The sequence below is a fragment of the Clupea harengus genome, chromosome 8, assembly GCF_900700415.2.
Source record: "Clupea harengus chromosome 8, Ch_v2.0.2, whole genome shotgun sequence".
Taxonomy (NCBI): domain Eukaryota; kingdom Metazoa; phylum Chordata; class Actinopteri; order Clupeiformes; family Clupeidae; genus Clupea; species Clupea harengus.
In genome coordinates, this window is record NC_045159.1 from 23,199,820 (window position 1) to 23,215,241 (window position 15,422).

The following is a 15,422-nucleotide window of genomic DNA, read 5'->3' on the forward strand; positions in this document are numbered from 1 at the left end:
ACATTACTGTAAGCTAGTTATTTAAAGAAAAACACGTAAAAAGGTTTTCATAATTTTTTTTACTCAAAGCTACAAAGCAGTGGTGAATTTTACATTGTCATACGATGTTAGCATCACACCTACAGGTCACACACACAATATTGAGGTTGTCATATTCTTGTCCTCTTTCAAACATCTCATTACCATGAATTTTAGTGCAAAACGAAACGTAATGAACGAAACATTTCATGAAACAATACATGATTATGATTATGGTAATCATTACATTGTGTACTGGGAAAAAAAGGCTTTGGTTATAGAAGCTTGCAAAAAGACAATTCTAACTCAATGCCTGTTGACAAAATTATAGTAAACAATGCTATGTCAAATATAGCTATCAGTAACTTCCCTAACCTTACTTTGTTAAAGATGGACCCAATCAGTCAGCGGTCCATACCAATCTATTGCAGTGAATATTTAATGTAAGCACATGGCACATGATACAGTATCTACAAAATGCACACATAAAATATCCAACAACATGAAATGCATTTCCTCGTTCAAAAATCCCCAAACTGGATCTAACACCGTATAAAAAAATACCAAAAATACAATATGAACCAGGCTTTGTATCCCCAAACTACAGGATCACTATCAAATCGAAGTTGTACAATAACAGCTAGAAAAACTAAACTCAAAGTAGAGGGACAGTCATACGTTGCAGTCTTTCCTCAAGTCCCTGTTGGGTTTGAAGCAGGCACACACACACACAGAAAGAAACACACACACACACACACACACACACACACACACACACACACACACACACACACACACACACACACCCAGAAAGACACACACACACACACGGCCCTTGTGTTTGTCCTCCAAGTCCCTTTAGTTGTCAGTGTGTGTGAAGGCACCTGGCCAGAGCTGTGTCCTACAGCAGGATTAAATGGAATATTAACCTCACTGGAGCCTGTGTCTTTGACAGCCCCTCTCCATATACATGAATATTAATCTACAACATGACACACTACTAATGCCAGCTCTTTAGCAGCTATAGGAATTAGTGCACCGCTAATGAGGCCACTAAGCAGTTATTCACAATAGCTGAACAGATACAAGGCCGTTATACACGATAACTAAACAGATACAAAGCCGTTATACACAATAACTCAACAGATAAAATAGTTTCACCTCCTCTGGCTCCGCCTTAAAAATTACACAAACTGTACAGTATATTAACCCCATTGCCATGATTGTAGGCACACACTTTGAGAACTTCAAAGGAAAATAAATGGTGCTTCTGAACACATCCCCTCGAAGGGATACAATTCAAAACCAGGTGGCAACCTAGAGACCCCTGGTCTCCTCAGTGGTCTGCCAGAGACAGTGTAGGTGTGTAGGTGTGTAGGTGTGTGTCTGTGTATGTGCCACAGACAACCAGTGTGTGTGGGGGGGGGGGGGGGGGGGGGGGAGAGATGGTGACTGACGTGGAGACTGATTGTGAGCCAGACGGTTCAGGATGGCTTAATCAGACGTAGTGTTCCCTGTGATTGATGTACACCCGCTCTGCTCCGTTCTGGTGACAGACCCACTCCTGGTAGGACAGGGGCTGATGGATTGGACTCTGCGCCTCACGCTGAGCTGCCCGAGCCACTGGTCTCTCGGCCATCTCGTACCGCCGGTCAACCCTGCACGCCTGAAACACCAACAAGGACACAAGCTACAGGGATATACAAACGTAGCAATGTTGTAGAGAAGAGGAATCCTTCATTGATAGAAGGCTGAAGAGTTTGTGATCCCAAAGCCTTTTGAGTAGTCATATAAAGAACCATGAGGAGACCATATATAGTGAAAGTAAAACCGGTAACCAAAGCAGTAGTTATGTATTGTTCAAAAACAGAGAGTACATTTCTTTTGGGTGGGCTTTTATGATAAAGTTATAACTAATTTTCCTATCAGTTCCTGTGTACACATGTATGCAGCCAGCTCCCAGAGTCTGGAAGTGTATACGTAGTTAATCGCACTGCGTCTGAGTTTACTTTAGACCCACAGGGTTCCTGTAAGTTACTTAAACTGAACTAAACATCCATACACAGAGCACAGAGTACCGACGAAAACAGCCTCTTCCCTCGTCATGAAGAATTCATCCCAACAGGTAAGAGAAGCAGCTTGTTCAAGGTAAGCGTGGTTTACGTGGTTGCGCACTCACCTGTTTGAATGTAACAACCTGAGTTGGCTTGGGGGGGGCCGACGGCTTGCTAGAGCGCCTCTCGGAGTAGGGGGGTGGGGGCTTGTGAGTGGGGGGCAGGTCGATTCTGTTCAGAAACACAAACACAGAGAAGCACAGAGGAACACAGAGGAAATGAGGTCAGTGTAAACCGTTTCAGTTTAAGTGCGGAACACATACTAGCATTCTGTTCATTTAGTGCTCATTCAAGCGTTTTTTAGCGCCACTGTTTTCGACAAGCGCTTATGTTTCATTAGGGCTTTTCAGCGTGAGGGTCTGTCACAGGAAGTAATTTTCAGCATCTGGGGAACCCCACTTTCCTCTGGGACCCAATTTGCCATGAGAACCGAGTCTGTGAGGCTCCCAGCATGCCCCTGTGCTCTCAGAGAACCACAGCTGGCTCAAATTAAGTGGCGGTTATGGTTCGACGTGGCTGATAAGCATGGGAAAAATCTAACACACATTAACATTAAGGAAAACCTCACCCAATAATAATATGCACTTCAACAGTCTTCTAGGCGTGTGCATACTTTGGAGGGAGTTTAAAAGTACAGCACTGATTCAGGGTAACCGGCCTAAGCCCGCCTGCGGATGTGCAGTGAACTGTTTTTATTACTTCAGGCCTTCCCTTTAGCTCAGCTTCTCATGCCGTCCTGACCTCTAGGGGTCACGAGGTGGCTTTGACAGAAAACTACTGCATACGGCTTTTCTGTGGGAGTGAGAGGGAGAGGCAGACAGGCTGAAGGGAAGTCAAGGACTGTGTGTCTGTGTGTGTGCGTGTGCGTAAGTGAAATGGAGTGTGCACGCAGAGGAAATGAGAAACTGCAGAGGAGAGAAATAAAGACAGTATGATGAGGAGGAGGAGGAAGAGGAGGAAGGTAGTATTAGGGATGTGGAATATGACATTGCCAGAAATGGCTCCAGTGCAGAGAGAGAGAGAGAGAGAGAGACTCTAGGGTGTTCAGTTGTTTAGAGGGTAAAAGTATGGAGCCTTATAGAGGAGACTAACTCCAGTGATCAGTGAAGTATTTATTGCAGATTACTGGTTTGCTCTGTCATCTCAGAGGCGGCCTCTTAGTCACTACTTTAGCCAATATCTGGTTTGTGGTTCTGCTCCACCGCCGCCAGCGACAGACTGTGAAGCTGCATTAGTGTTCTCCCGTACTCAGTGCTTGTGCTGAGTCCTGCTCCTGGGGCCCTCCTGCTGTGCATGTCTCGTATTGATCCCTGCTCCAAGTGCACCCGATTGGATTAAAAACACCATTGATGAGTCAACTCAGGTCTGCGGAGCAGTTAAATACGGAGATCACACAGAGTAGAGTAGCCTCAGCAGTGTAAGAACCGAAAATGGGTCAGTTTCTAAATATTGTTCATTGTTAGTGTTGACTACATTTCCCATATTGCTTTGTTTGGAGTCGGAGGTGAAGCAGGTTTTTAGAGGGAGAGCAGAGAAGAGAGTCTAAGAGTGTTTTGGATAGCGCTGGAAAAGTCAAGAGTTTCAGTTCAGATCTGGTCTGTCTCTGTGAAATTAGTGCCTACGCCACATGATGACCCCTTCAGAGGGGCTCATGTTTTACAGTAGCAGGATTGAGAATCACTGATCACAGAACAGGAACAGGTTGGTCAGTGGTGCACAGGGTTAAAATCACAGACCACAGTCACCACACTTAAGGGTAGAGTCTGTGATTCTGGCAAAAGGTTGTTGAGCTCAATCCACCATCCAGTGGGCCGCGAAAATGTTTCAGTTTTTTTTTTTTTTTTTCACAAATTTTCCACAAAGAAGTGATTTTTAGTTGAGAACAATATTAATTATCAAAACACTGTTTCAAAACAAGAACCTGCTGCAGAACGAGTGAGAACGGAACAGCACTGTGTCTGTGGAACTTCATAAATTCTCTTTTTTACAACTGCAGGAAAAGCTCATCTTTGAGAAAGATCAGAGAGGCGCTGCCTGTGATCCTTGCAGAGAGAGGTGAAGGAGTGTGTGTATATTCCGCTGGGAGGACAGGAAGAGCCTCAGACAGGCCTGCGTCTCGTCTCGGGCTACACCTGACGACGCCAGAAGCCGCAGAGCAAAGGCCGAGGACGGCTGGCTACGCTTCAAAGACAGACAATAGACAATCTCCCACGTGCAAGTGTGTATCTGCCAACATGTCTGCGCTTTCTTAGGTCAGTATGGACGACAGTGCACAGTATGATATGGAAACCACACACGTCAAAACAGACAACTATGCAAAAACAGACATGAATAAACACAGATATGGACACAAAAGCTCACACATGCAGAGATACACAAACACCAAACACACACACACGCACGCACACAGACAGACAGACAGAGACAGACAGGCATACACAGACATACAGATTGACACACACACACACACACACACGGTCATACAGACAGACACACACAAACTGAACCTAAGGTCATTGTCAAACTCTCTTGGAACAGACCAGTGGTATTTCTGGCATTTTATATTGTCTGCCATATAAAAGACTACAGGATATTCACATGGCCTTGGAAAGAGAGAAGGCTTCCAATGCGAGTCATACCAGTGAAAGGCGAGCTCTTAGCAGAAGGTCCAAAGAACTGGTCATCGTTATTATGATCCTCTATCTGTCTTTCTCTCTTTCACGCTCTCACTCTCTCTCTGGTCAGACCTTGGATGAGCTGTCTGCACAGTGTTTGTCCTTCATCTGCAGTGGAAAAGCTGTGAACCAGCTCAGTGTTAAGTGTCCTGCCTTACTCATTTGGGTGGAAAATCTGAGCCAGAGTCGTGACAAAGCTGCACAACAAGGAAAGGCTGACGGCACTGAGAAGATGACAGCCCTGTAAAATCACCACCTTGCAATTCAAACAAGCGGTTTTATACGTGCAGTTTCACTTGCATATCCAGTTTTGTTTTGGTTTAGAGCCCCATAAATATGTGCATTTAACTGAGGACCAGCTTTCTCTGCAGGGTGGAGAGTATATGGGGCATAAATGTTGCTCACGTCAATCAAGGTTACATCTGAAATCAAACAACATGTGAGAAAGAACCACATCAGCATCCATTCACCCATTCATTCGTGCGCGTCAAGGCTAGGAACTTAAATAACAACATGTGAGAAAGAACCACATCAGCATCCATTCACCCACGGCAGCTTCAAGGGCCCCTTATGAGTCTGCATGAGACAGAGAGGGGTCCCCATGTGAGACTGCATCAGACAGAGAGGGGTCCCCAGAGCTCTCTCTCTCTACAGAGGGACTTCAAGAGCACGTTAGAGATGAGAGAGATGAGACAGATGAGAGAGGAGAGCCTGCGTGAGGATGAACAGAATGTACTATAGGAACGGGATGAACAGGATGAACGGGATGAACTATAGGAACGGGATGAACAGGATGAACGGGATGAACTATAGGAACGGGATGAACAGGATGAACTATAGGAACGGGGCGCAGAGGGTGAGTGAAAGCTTGTTTACCAGATTTTTTTTTCCTCATCAGGGTTTCGCTAACATTTCAAAAAACACTGTAAGTCCATTAGAAATATAATGTCAACTCAAAAACATATTGCCATTGAATATGCAGCTTTCGCTATCTAGCTGTGCTTATGTGGGTATTCAATATACACCATATTATACTTAAGAGCAAGGTTATATGGGAAGGTATTCACTTATGCTTGTGATTTTCTTTGGTATTTACAAAAAGACAACATTGTGAGATCACTGGCATTATTTCACATCTATTATGTATCCATTTACAGTAACACCATGGGCTTTGTCTGTTTTTATCAGCAAACAAATACACTTCTGATGCAAGAACACATGCTCTCACAGCCACTTGAAAAACACATGTTTGATCATTGCCTTACATAACCACGAGGGGTTTGATGATTGTCTTTTAGAAATCTGTAAGCCCCAGCACGAGTTAAAGTAAACAGGGGCTAAAAGCCACACTTCATATTCAGCTCGTTTAATCTCCATTGAACAGCGACGAGAGGATTAAAACTGATTCACGATTGTTGTGATGTTCAATGGTTTATTGGTCTTGTATGTCACGAGGATATACACAGCAGTAGAGCTTTACCTCCTCTCTGTTTATACTCGTCTAGATAAAGGCCTCCACAAACAGACCAGACCAGCCACGGATCTGAGAAGGAGAGGCGGAACAGGGATGCTGAACCCCGGCTATCTAACGAGCAGGTGTTTATCTACAGAATGTCTCCTACAAATGGTTTATTTGTCCTGTATATCAAGATAGGATACACAACCATAAACTGTAATCTGCTCTTCATATATGTTTAAGATAATTTACGTCAGAGATGATGCCCCCTACAAACAGTTCAATAAAGATATGGTTAGAGATGATGTCCTCTACAAATAGTTCAGTAAAGTTAGGGTGAATTCTTGTCCTCCCTCAAAGTCAGACATACCACCCCACTTTGCTGCGCTCCTACGCTTAAGTTACTGTTTGTGGAGGCCTTTATCTAGACAAGCATAAACAGAGAGGAGGTTACTAGGCAGCTCTGCGCTCCTCGAACTTCAGCAACATCGCAGCGCTGCAATGTTGCTGAAGTTAGAGAAACACAGCGCTGCAATGTTGCAATTTTTTTTATCTCGTTTCCTCACGCAAAAAGTGTGAATGGATTCATTTTTCCTCGACCGCAAATGAAAAAAAAAAAAAAAAAAAAAAAAAAAAAAAGTTCCCTCTTCATTTCTCAAGTCTCTCAGGCAGCCAAGCTCCCAAAGCAGGCTGCACACACACACACACACACACACACACACACACAAACTCCTGGCCACACACACACACACACACACACACACACACACACACACTCATGGCCACACACATACACACTCGTGAATAATTCAGCACATAAGTGCTCTCTGGACTATTAAACACTAAAAAAAGAGTGCTGCTCTAAGCAGGGCCCCAAAAAAAGTCGGCTGACTCAGAAATGTCATGTCTGGTGTCACGCCACATGAAGTATTAACTAACCGAGTGCAGGTAGGTTCTGTCAGGACCCGAAGTTCAGCTTCTGAGGCAGCTGTTCTAGTTCAGTCACTCTAGAGAGTTCCTCTGTAGCCAGTAGCCAGCTTCAGTCTGCCACTAGCTTGGTTTCACAAATCAGTAATGGTAGCATGCAATGGTAGCACACAGTCTCTTTCCACAAGGCGGTTTCTCTGGACGATGGCTACACATAGCTGGCTGTGGCTAAACTCTGACGAGAGGTTACACTGAAACATCCCTGTGTACCTTTCTCTGCGCCCAGTGAGGATTGACTGAAGTGAACTTGCATCAGAGTACTGCTGAGGCAGCGTCTTCTCAGGTGGGTTCCTCAAGGACTTAAAGTTCAGCCGCTAACGCTGCTGCTCTCTCACACACTCCGATGCTGGGTTCTCACACACTGCAATGCTGGGTTCTCACATACACTCCGATGCTGGGTTCTCTCACACACTCCGATGCTGTGTTCTCACACACACTCCGATGCTGTGTTCTCTCACACACTCCGATGCTGTGTTCTCTCACACACTCCGATGCTGTGTTCTCTCACACACTCCGATGCTGGGTTCTCTCATGTCGTTTGCTTTATTCTGGTAATAGTGGGACTTTGCAAATGATCACTGGTAATATGTACCCACATTTGACATGTACACAACCATTTTAAATCCAAATAGCCAAATGTGTGCTCAACTCCTCTTCCAGCAGTAAAATGTGGTAAAGACGAGCAAATAGGCGTGAGAGAAACCACTCAACACAACTGGAGAGACATCTTTTTGCCATTGTAGACCGAAAAAGACATCAGCTCTGTTGCAACACTAGCATAGTGATGAACATTTGGGAAACATTATTCTTTACCTACTGAACACGTTTTAAGTCTTTGCCCAGAGCAGACAGATGCAGTCAGACTGTGCAGTAACTTACACTTTATCTGTGTATGTAGGCAGCGGGGCTTTCCTGGCTGTGAGGAGGACGATGGTGAATACGGTGATGAGGAAGAGCGCCAGGATGGCCCCCATGATGGCTCCCGCCACAGCCATGGCCGAGGTTCTCTGCTCCTGAGACATGTCTGCGGAACATAGAGAACAGAGCTGTAAGAACATGAGAGTGTAGAGAGATAATGTGGAGCATTTTGTGCAAGTCTGATGATATAGCTTGGGTAAACAAGCAGGGGTATTTGTGTGGGGTCTTCGTTTTTTTTTTATATACTTTTCCGGGGACTTGGAAGGAGATGGAAGCATTGGAGTGAACGGCCCCAAACACACTCGAACGTACGGCACACCACGATCCACCCCTTCACTGTCTTTACACTGACAACACAAATGACCATTACTGGAAAATTGAGCAGGCACACACACACACACACACACACACACACACACACACACAATCACAGATTTGCTACAGACTTTCTCTGCTCACACTCAATCAATCTCTTAGATTTAGGGGTGGGGATACCCAAAGGAGAGAAAAAAAAAAAAAAGAAACTTCCAGTTCGTAGATCCCAGAGGGGGCAGAGGAGAGGGCAGTTGATGGCGGCCCAGAGGAACGAGGAGTAGGAGAGGGGGTGGGGAGACCGGGTGAGATGAGTCGGTTGTACATTTTTATGTGTGTGTGTGTGTGTGCGCGCAATGGTGAGGTAATGGCAGTTTATGAGCAGAGGTCCATCTGAGGCCTGACGCTAACAGGACCAAACCTGCGCACTGAAAGAGGACCAGTCTCACGGTCCTCACAAAACAAAAATAACTGACATCATCGCACACTAAATAAAATGAAATCTCACTCCACCTGGCACACACACACAAACATGACTCTCCACCTCAGTTTTATTGTTCTTGTACTATGTGTGTGTGTGTGTGTGCGTGTGCACTTGTTATATTGCAGAGTGCACAGTATATAAATGAAAAAAAAGTTGAATTTAATTTCTGTCCTTCCGTTGTGGTTTGAGACCAGATGAGATGATTGGACAAGTATAAAGCCAGGAGGGGAGCCTCTGTCTTGTTGCCTACTTCATTTACAGTTTATTGTTCCTCGTGTCTCACCTTCCCCCAAGCTGCAAACCCATTCCAGAGTCACAGAAATGATTTTGACCGGAAGAATTAGATCCCCCCGAAGACAAGGCTCAAATGAGATTATCCGTGGAATCATTTGTTTCAAGTTGCCATGACTACTGGGTGATTGGCAGATATAAAACGCAAAAGGGCAGAGCAAAGTACTGTATGTCAGCACACTAAGAAGCCAGTTGGACTCTCGATTGGCTCATGAAGGGAGACAGGAGGAGAAAAGGAAGAATGGGGGATACTTTAGAGGTGAGATGGGTTGGGGGGGGGGGGACTCGGGGTGATGTGACATATGGCATTGAGGCTTGGCTAAGTGCGATGTGGCGAAGGATTTGGTTTGTATTATTGACAGAATATGGATATGGTGATCCAAATGTGCAACAGTGTAATGCAGAACGCCGCTAAAAACAGCCCCGCCGAAACAAAGGAAGAAAGGTCACAAAGCTGAGAGAGAGAAAAGGTGAGGGAGGGAGAAAGAGAAAGGAGACAGGCAGAAAGAGCAGGAGAGAGAGAGAGAGAGAGAAAGAAAGTGAGCGAGACAGAGAGGAAGTGTGGTAGCCTAGTCAAGTAGCTTAGCTCTTGAGCCATGGAAAAATCAAAGGCTTGTTCAGGGCAGCAAAAAAAACATTTCAGTTACAGGCACAGCACGATACAGTCCCTCCCCAACCCCCAATGTCATGACTACACACACACACACACACACACACACACACACACACACACACACACACACACACACACACACACACACGAGCCGGGGTCAAAAGGGAGAGAATTGAGTTGAAGGGACTGTCCTAGGGTATGAAAACAAATTGAAAAGCCTCAGTGTTGTGCATTACTTGTGGAGACATATGGAGTTGAACTTGTTGCTAATTGAATTCGCTCACTGAGAGAGCCATAGTCCGGGAGGTTGGGGGGCGTGGACGGAAGTTATGGAGATTTATGGAGATTGAAATTAATTGAGGATTACGTTTGCCTCAGCATAGAGAATACTGGAGAATGGTGACAGGAAAGGGGGGGGGGGGGGGGGGGGGGGTATTATTCCATCTGGCTGCGCTCTCTGCAGATGGACCCCCCACAGTGAATCATGAGACTCCCAACGCAGATCTAGTCAGAGAGGCCTACAGTTCACTCACTCTCAGACACACACACTCACTCACAGACACGGATATACACTCACACAGATACTCACACACACAATTACCGATGCCTAAATACCCTTCACTCCCTGTAAACAGTCAGGGTTAAGGTCATATTGTTCTCCCTGCATGTTACTGGTCCAGTATCTCTGCAGGTCTAAGCATCGCTCTCAAAGTGATCCTGTGTCTGATGCTGCTTAAGGTACAGAGATCCTGTGTCTGATGCTGCTATAGGTACGGATCTTATTGAGTCTGGATTTTAAAATATTTTCATCCCCAAAGGAAGGCTAGAGACCAAATCTGCCCGATCAAGTTTTTCAATCAGATGACATGCACGTATTGTCAAAAATACAACTCTAATCAATAACTTAAATGCTTAACACCTAGGTACTGTTACTTTAACACACGGGTAATGTCAAATATATTAATTTGGAACCTACTTAACACAAAACACAGCATCAAAAATACCTCTGAATACATTATAAAATGTACCCCCCCCCCCCACACACACACACACACACATAGCAGGAATAAGATGACTCAATTACAGGAAAATGATTGGCAGCGAATGTTGGATTAATTTAAAGCAGCTTTTCTCGTTCTCGTTCCCCCTCCTTATCCATCTGTCAATAACCTCTTCGTTAGGGTTCTTAATTAGGGAATGCAAGCATACTTAGCAATATCTCCATTTCATTTGTTAATTATCTTGGTACCCATTCTGAACAAAATAAGACATTGTTCTGTGAATTTCATTTTGAGTATAAAGTCACTGAAGGGAAATTGGTGTGTTTGACAATGGGTCCTCCACAGAGAGCCATTTCCACAGAATTTAAACATGTTTTTCTTTTTGTCTGACAGGACTTCAGAGGAGTCAATTTGACTGGTGAGAACAGAAGAGAATCCTTATCATGCAGTGGGCTCTGCTGCGAAGTTAGTGTTCCCAAAAACACACCAGTCGTCCCGAGTCCACAGGACTTCAGTAAATGACAAATTGACATGGACACGGAATGCTGGTGTAGTTCCAAGCTTCTCCTAAAAAGGTGACTGCAGGGCTCAGGTGACGCTTCTCCAACGGTGGTGTCAAATCGCCACTTCACGACTACATGGTCATAGACACTCCATAAACATCTGAAACTCACAGGTAAACGAGGCGACGGATCTGATTCCAGAAGCAGGGTTGGGAAGCAGGGATAAGGATCGCGCCTTCCATAACACACTACATGAAGAATGGAGGCACTCCCATTGTCTCTCGATCATGGTCGGATCAACACACCTCTCCCCAGCGGAGAGAGGTGTCTCCAGACCAGACCAGGGCTTCGCTGGTAGAGTGCATATAATACCCCATTCTCCTAATTACAGCGAAACTCAGCCCACATCGAAACTGTCTAAAAGGTCAATAGAGACACGCAGATCTGCAATGCATATTATGCCCACGTAAAGAGAGAGTGACGATGACCGAGCTATGGCTACAGGGAGCAACCGCTACATACAGAGATGACCAAAGATGGCTTTAGAAAACTAGTTAGACTCTTTACTGGTTTTCAAGAACCCTTCTGTGCAGGCCTGGATTTACTCCCTCATAAACACCTAGAGCTAGTTTCTATAAGACAACGCAGATCAATTCTGAATCAGTGACATCACATAAACATGACACAGTGGATGGTAAAGGTCAAAAGGTGAAGCGTCCTGACCCTCACTCTCTCTCTCTCGGCAGATGGACACAGATCGGGAGGCGCAGGCAAACAAGGAGAGGTCAGATAAGTGTGGGTGGTCTGCTCTGTCAGGAGTAGAGCCCACTTACTAATCTCACTGCTGCTCACCCACGCAAATTGCATTATACATCTATCCATCCATGTCATTCATTTATTTATTTTGCAGGGTTCCATTAAGGTATCGCTACTGAGACTTCATCTTAGGGAATAGTGAATATAACATTACTCGATTGCATATAAATGCTTGATGTAAACATAACGTGACTAAACCATTAAGTACACATCATTAGTTTGTTCAGGTACAATTGAAGTAAAATAGCATGGCTTAAGGTAAAATGTGTTGACTTGAACAAATCCTACCCTGAGGCAGATGGTGTGGGGAATCTGTTACTGCAGTTTGCTTGTGCGTGAACAACACAAGGAGCTCAGGCCGACAGCAAAAACTAAATTGGGTGGATTTATGAAACCTGGTTTATTATTGACAAAATAGAAGACAGGATGAATTTAAGAGATGGAAAATGAACATCTCCAAACCTGGAGAAAACCACCTGTCAAAATAACAAGATACTTCAGAGAGTGTGAGGAGTGGAGTATTCCACAGATATAATGCTACATCAGTCAGTGGTGACGTGGCCATTTTATACCTGTAGAATTCAAAATGGGCCAGTTCACTCTCTCTCACACACACACACACACACACACACACACACACACACACACACACACACACACACACACACACACACACACACACACACACACACACACACACACACACACACACACACACACACACACACACACACAAAATACGTAGAAAGAGGACAGGAGGGACACAGTGAGAGAGAGAGACATGTCAGAAGAGACGATGGAGCGCAAGAGACGGGAGTGGGAAACATTAGGCAAAGGGGAAACGTGAAAAAGAGAGAGAGATAAGAGTGAAAGAGAGAGAAAGGGGAAGAGACAGTGATCGTATAAATGAGAGAGATAAAAGAGAGTGAGAGATAAAGTGAGAGGAAGAGAGACAGTGAGCTTATAAACATGAGAGAGATAAAGAGAGAGAGTGAGCGAGCGAGTACGAGACAGAATGCATGCAGGTATCAGAGCCTCAGGGGAATCAGCCGTCACAAGCCTGAGAAGAGTCTGTTGTCATGGGGATGGTGTGAATGGCCTGGAGAGGGGCGGGGCTTGAAGCAGCGCTTGCGTAAGTGATGGGAGCACCAGAACCCTTTACTCCAGCAGTTACAGACACACACGGGCCCCTTTACTCCAGCAGTTACACACACACGGGCTCCAGCTCCCCAGAGAACAAAGAGGAACTCTTAACTCGCTACGGGTGAGGGAGGAGGATTGTTGCATTCAGATACAAAGTTTATGTTAAAAAAAAGAAAGAAAAAAAGACAACCAGTCACTCCCTAAACTGTTACCACATAATAAAATATTCCACCATCCAAAAGCATTCCTACGGATTCCTACTGTGCGCTTTCTGTGTGGCTTTGCTTTTAAATACAAGTGACAAGTCCTCTAATCACACAACAGAAGAGCCTGTCTATAGCTGAACCCCTTCACATTCCAGGGGAGTGTTTAGCTCTGTGAAAAGGGAAAAGCTTCACTTCAAGCTTCAGTAGAGAAACAGCTGTCAGAACTGGTTAAACGTGCGCTTGAGGAAGCAGGAACCTGTAAAGGAGTAGACAGTCAGGAACACACACACACACAAACATTTTTGTGGAACAGAACCATCCACCCCCCCCCCCCCCCTCCTCAATCTTCTCTCATGCTCACCCCTATTCTTTCATCTCACACACAGAAAATACAGCAGATAAACTGTTCACAAAAGGTGCTTTATTCAAACAAAAGTTACTTGATTTTTCTTTTTAAACAAATGTTCACCATTCAAACAGCGTCATTCTTTCCTGCAATTTCTCTGTTCTGACAGAGGCGCTCTCTCACACAACACAAGTGTGGTCAGCTGCTGCGGCGGCGGTGGTGATGATTAAGTTCCAGGAGGTGACAGAGAAACACACCTCTGCTATACATTCAGGTGAGGTGGATCTACCATGCTTCACATCAACTCTGAGGCGTTCTTCTTTTAGAAAAACAACCAAAAGAAAAAAGAAAGGAAAATATAAGGTGATCACTGCTTACAGCCAGCCTATATATACACACACATAACGCCTGTTTAAGTCCGCGCTCCAGTCCCATAGCTGTACTCCTCTGGCAGTTAGACGGTTTTATTATTACAGTTTCACTTAGTTAGTTTGTGTTTGTTTTGTAACTCCTGTGTCACAAATGTCATGCTAAATGTCAAGCAAACGAAAAAATAAGCTGTAATCATTTCCAGAATAAAATCTGGACCAAAGACATCAGACAGTCAGACTACAGACAGACACCTGGTGGCAGAAAAGGTAAATCAGGAGGAGCTGGGACCTGGGACGGCCACCTATGAGTGTTCTTCTCCTGGAGACCGCACACACTCCCATGTCAAGTTTCACGATGAAACATCACGATGGCCTACATTAGCAAGGGGGAAAGGCACTCTGTGTCCCAGTGAAGATTCACAATCAGATGATTCACAAGGATTTAAGTCTTCAAACTCTCAGCCAGGCATGACAGAGCACAGACAGCTTGGAAAACAAAATCTCAGAAATGACTTCTGCGAGACATAATTTGGCTAAGAAATCATGTTATTGCACTGGCTAGTTACCCATACACATTTGACACCATAATACTGTCAAGAGGTTAGCACCGATGACAAGGACACTAGCCTGCATGCCCACACACACACCCACGTATATAAACACATAAAGACATACGCCCACACACAGAAAGACACACCGGAGACAAACGTAAAAGTTCATTCTGACACGTATATAAACGCAAGACAAAAGGCACAACTAAAACGTGGCGGTAAACTCGAGCACACAGTTCCCAGATCTCGCAGGAGGAGAGTAAGTCTGGCTGTGAGAGAGAGCACAGAGTGCAGACTAATAATGTAAACTACTTCTGTCCCACACCACAGAGTGCAAAGATAACACAACAATTTGCATACAAGAGTTGACTGACAAATCAACACAGTTTATGTATTCATATATCAAGTGTAGGAGGGCTCCGCAGATTCTCTTTGTTTAGGAAACGTAAGGGGAATGTCTATAATGAAAATGATTTGTTAGTTTTTAACAGCCTTGAACCCCCCCACCTAACAACACCACAAACAAACAAAAAAAAACCTAAAGCAATCAACATTGCATCTCTTTCTTAGCCCGGTGCACACACTGAAGACCGAGCGTCCAAAGGCCGTCTTCATGG

General features: G+C 44.8%; 1 protein-coding gene across 2 annotated transcripts in view; it reads right to left on the bottom strand.

Annotated features, from left to right (window-relative positions):
- Positions 1–1,501: 1,501 nt before the first annotated feature.
- The window catches only part of nectin3b (nectin cell adhesion molecule 3b), a 42,912-nt gene continuing 28,991 nt past the window's right edge, over positions 1,502–15,422 (bottom strand). Inside the window, exons 6-8 of one of the 2 annotated variants that reach the window (XM_031572388.2) lie at positions 8,130–8,274; positions 2,198–2,303; positions 1,502–1,684 (exon numbers count right to left, since the gene is read on the bottom strand). In XM_031572388.2, the coding sequence (XP_031428248.1) occupies positions 1,517–1,684; positions 2,198–2,303; positions 8,130–8,274 (419 nt within the window). In that variant the 3' untranslated portion in view covers positions 1,502–1,516. Of the gene's footprint in view, positions 1,685–2,197; positions 2,304–8,129; positions 8,275–13,943 lie in introns of those variants that run through there. The other variant, XM_012832356.3, reaches the window with a different exon arrangement.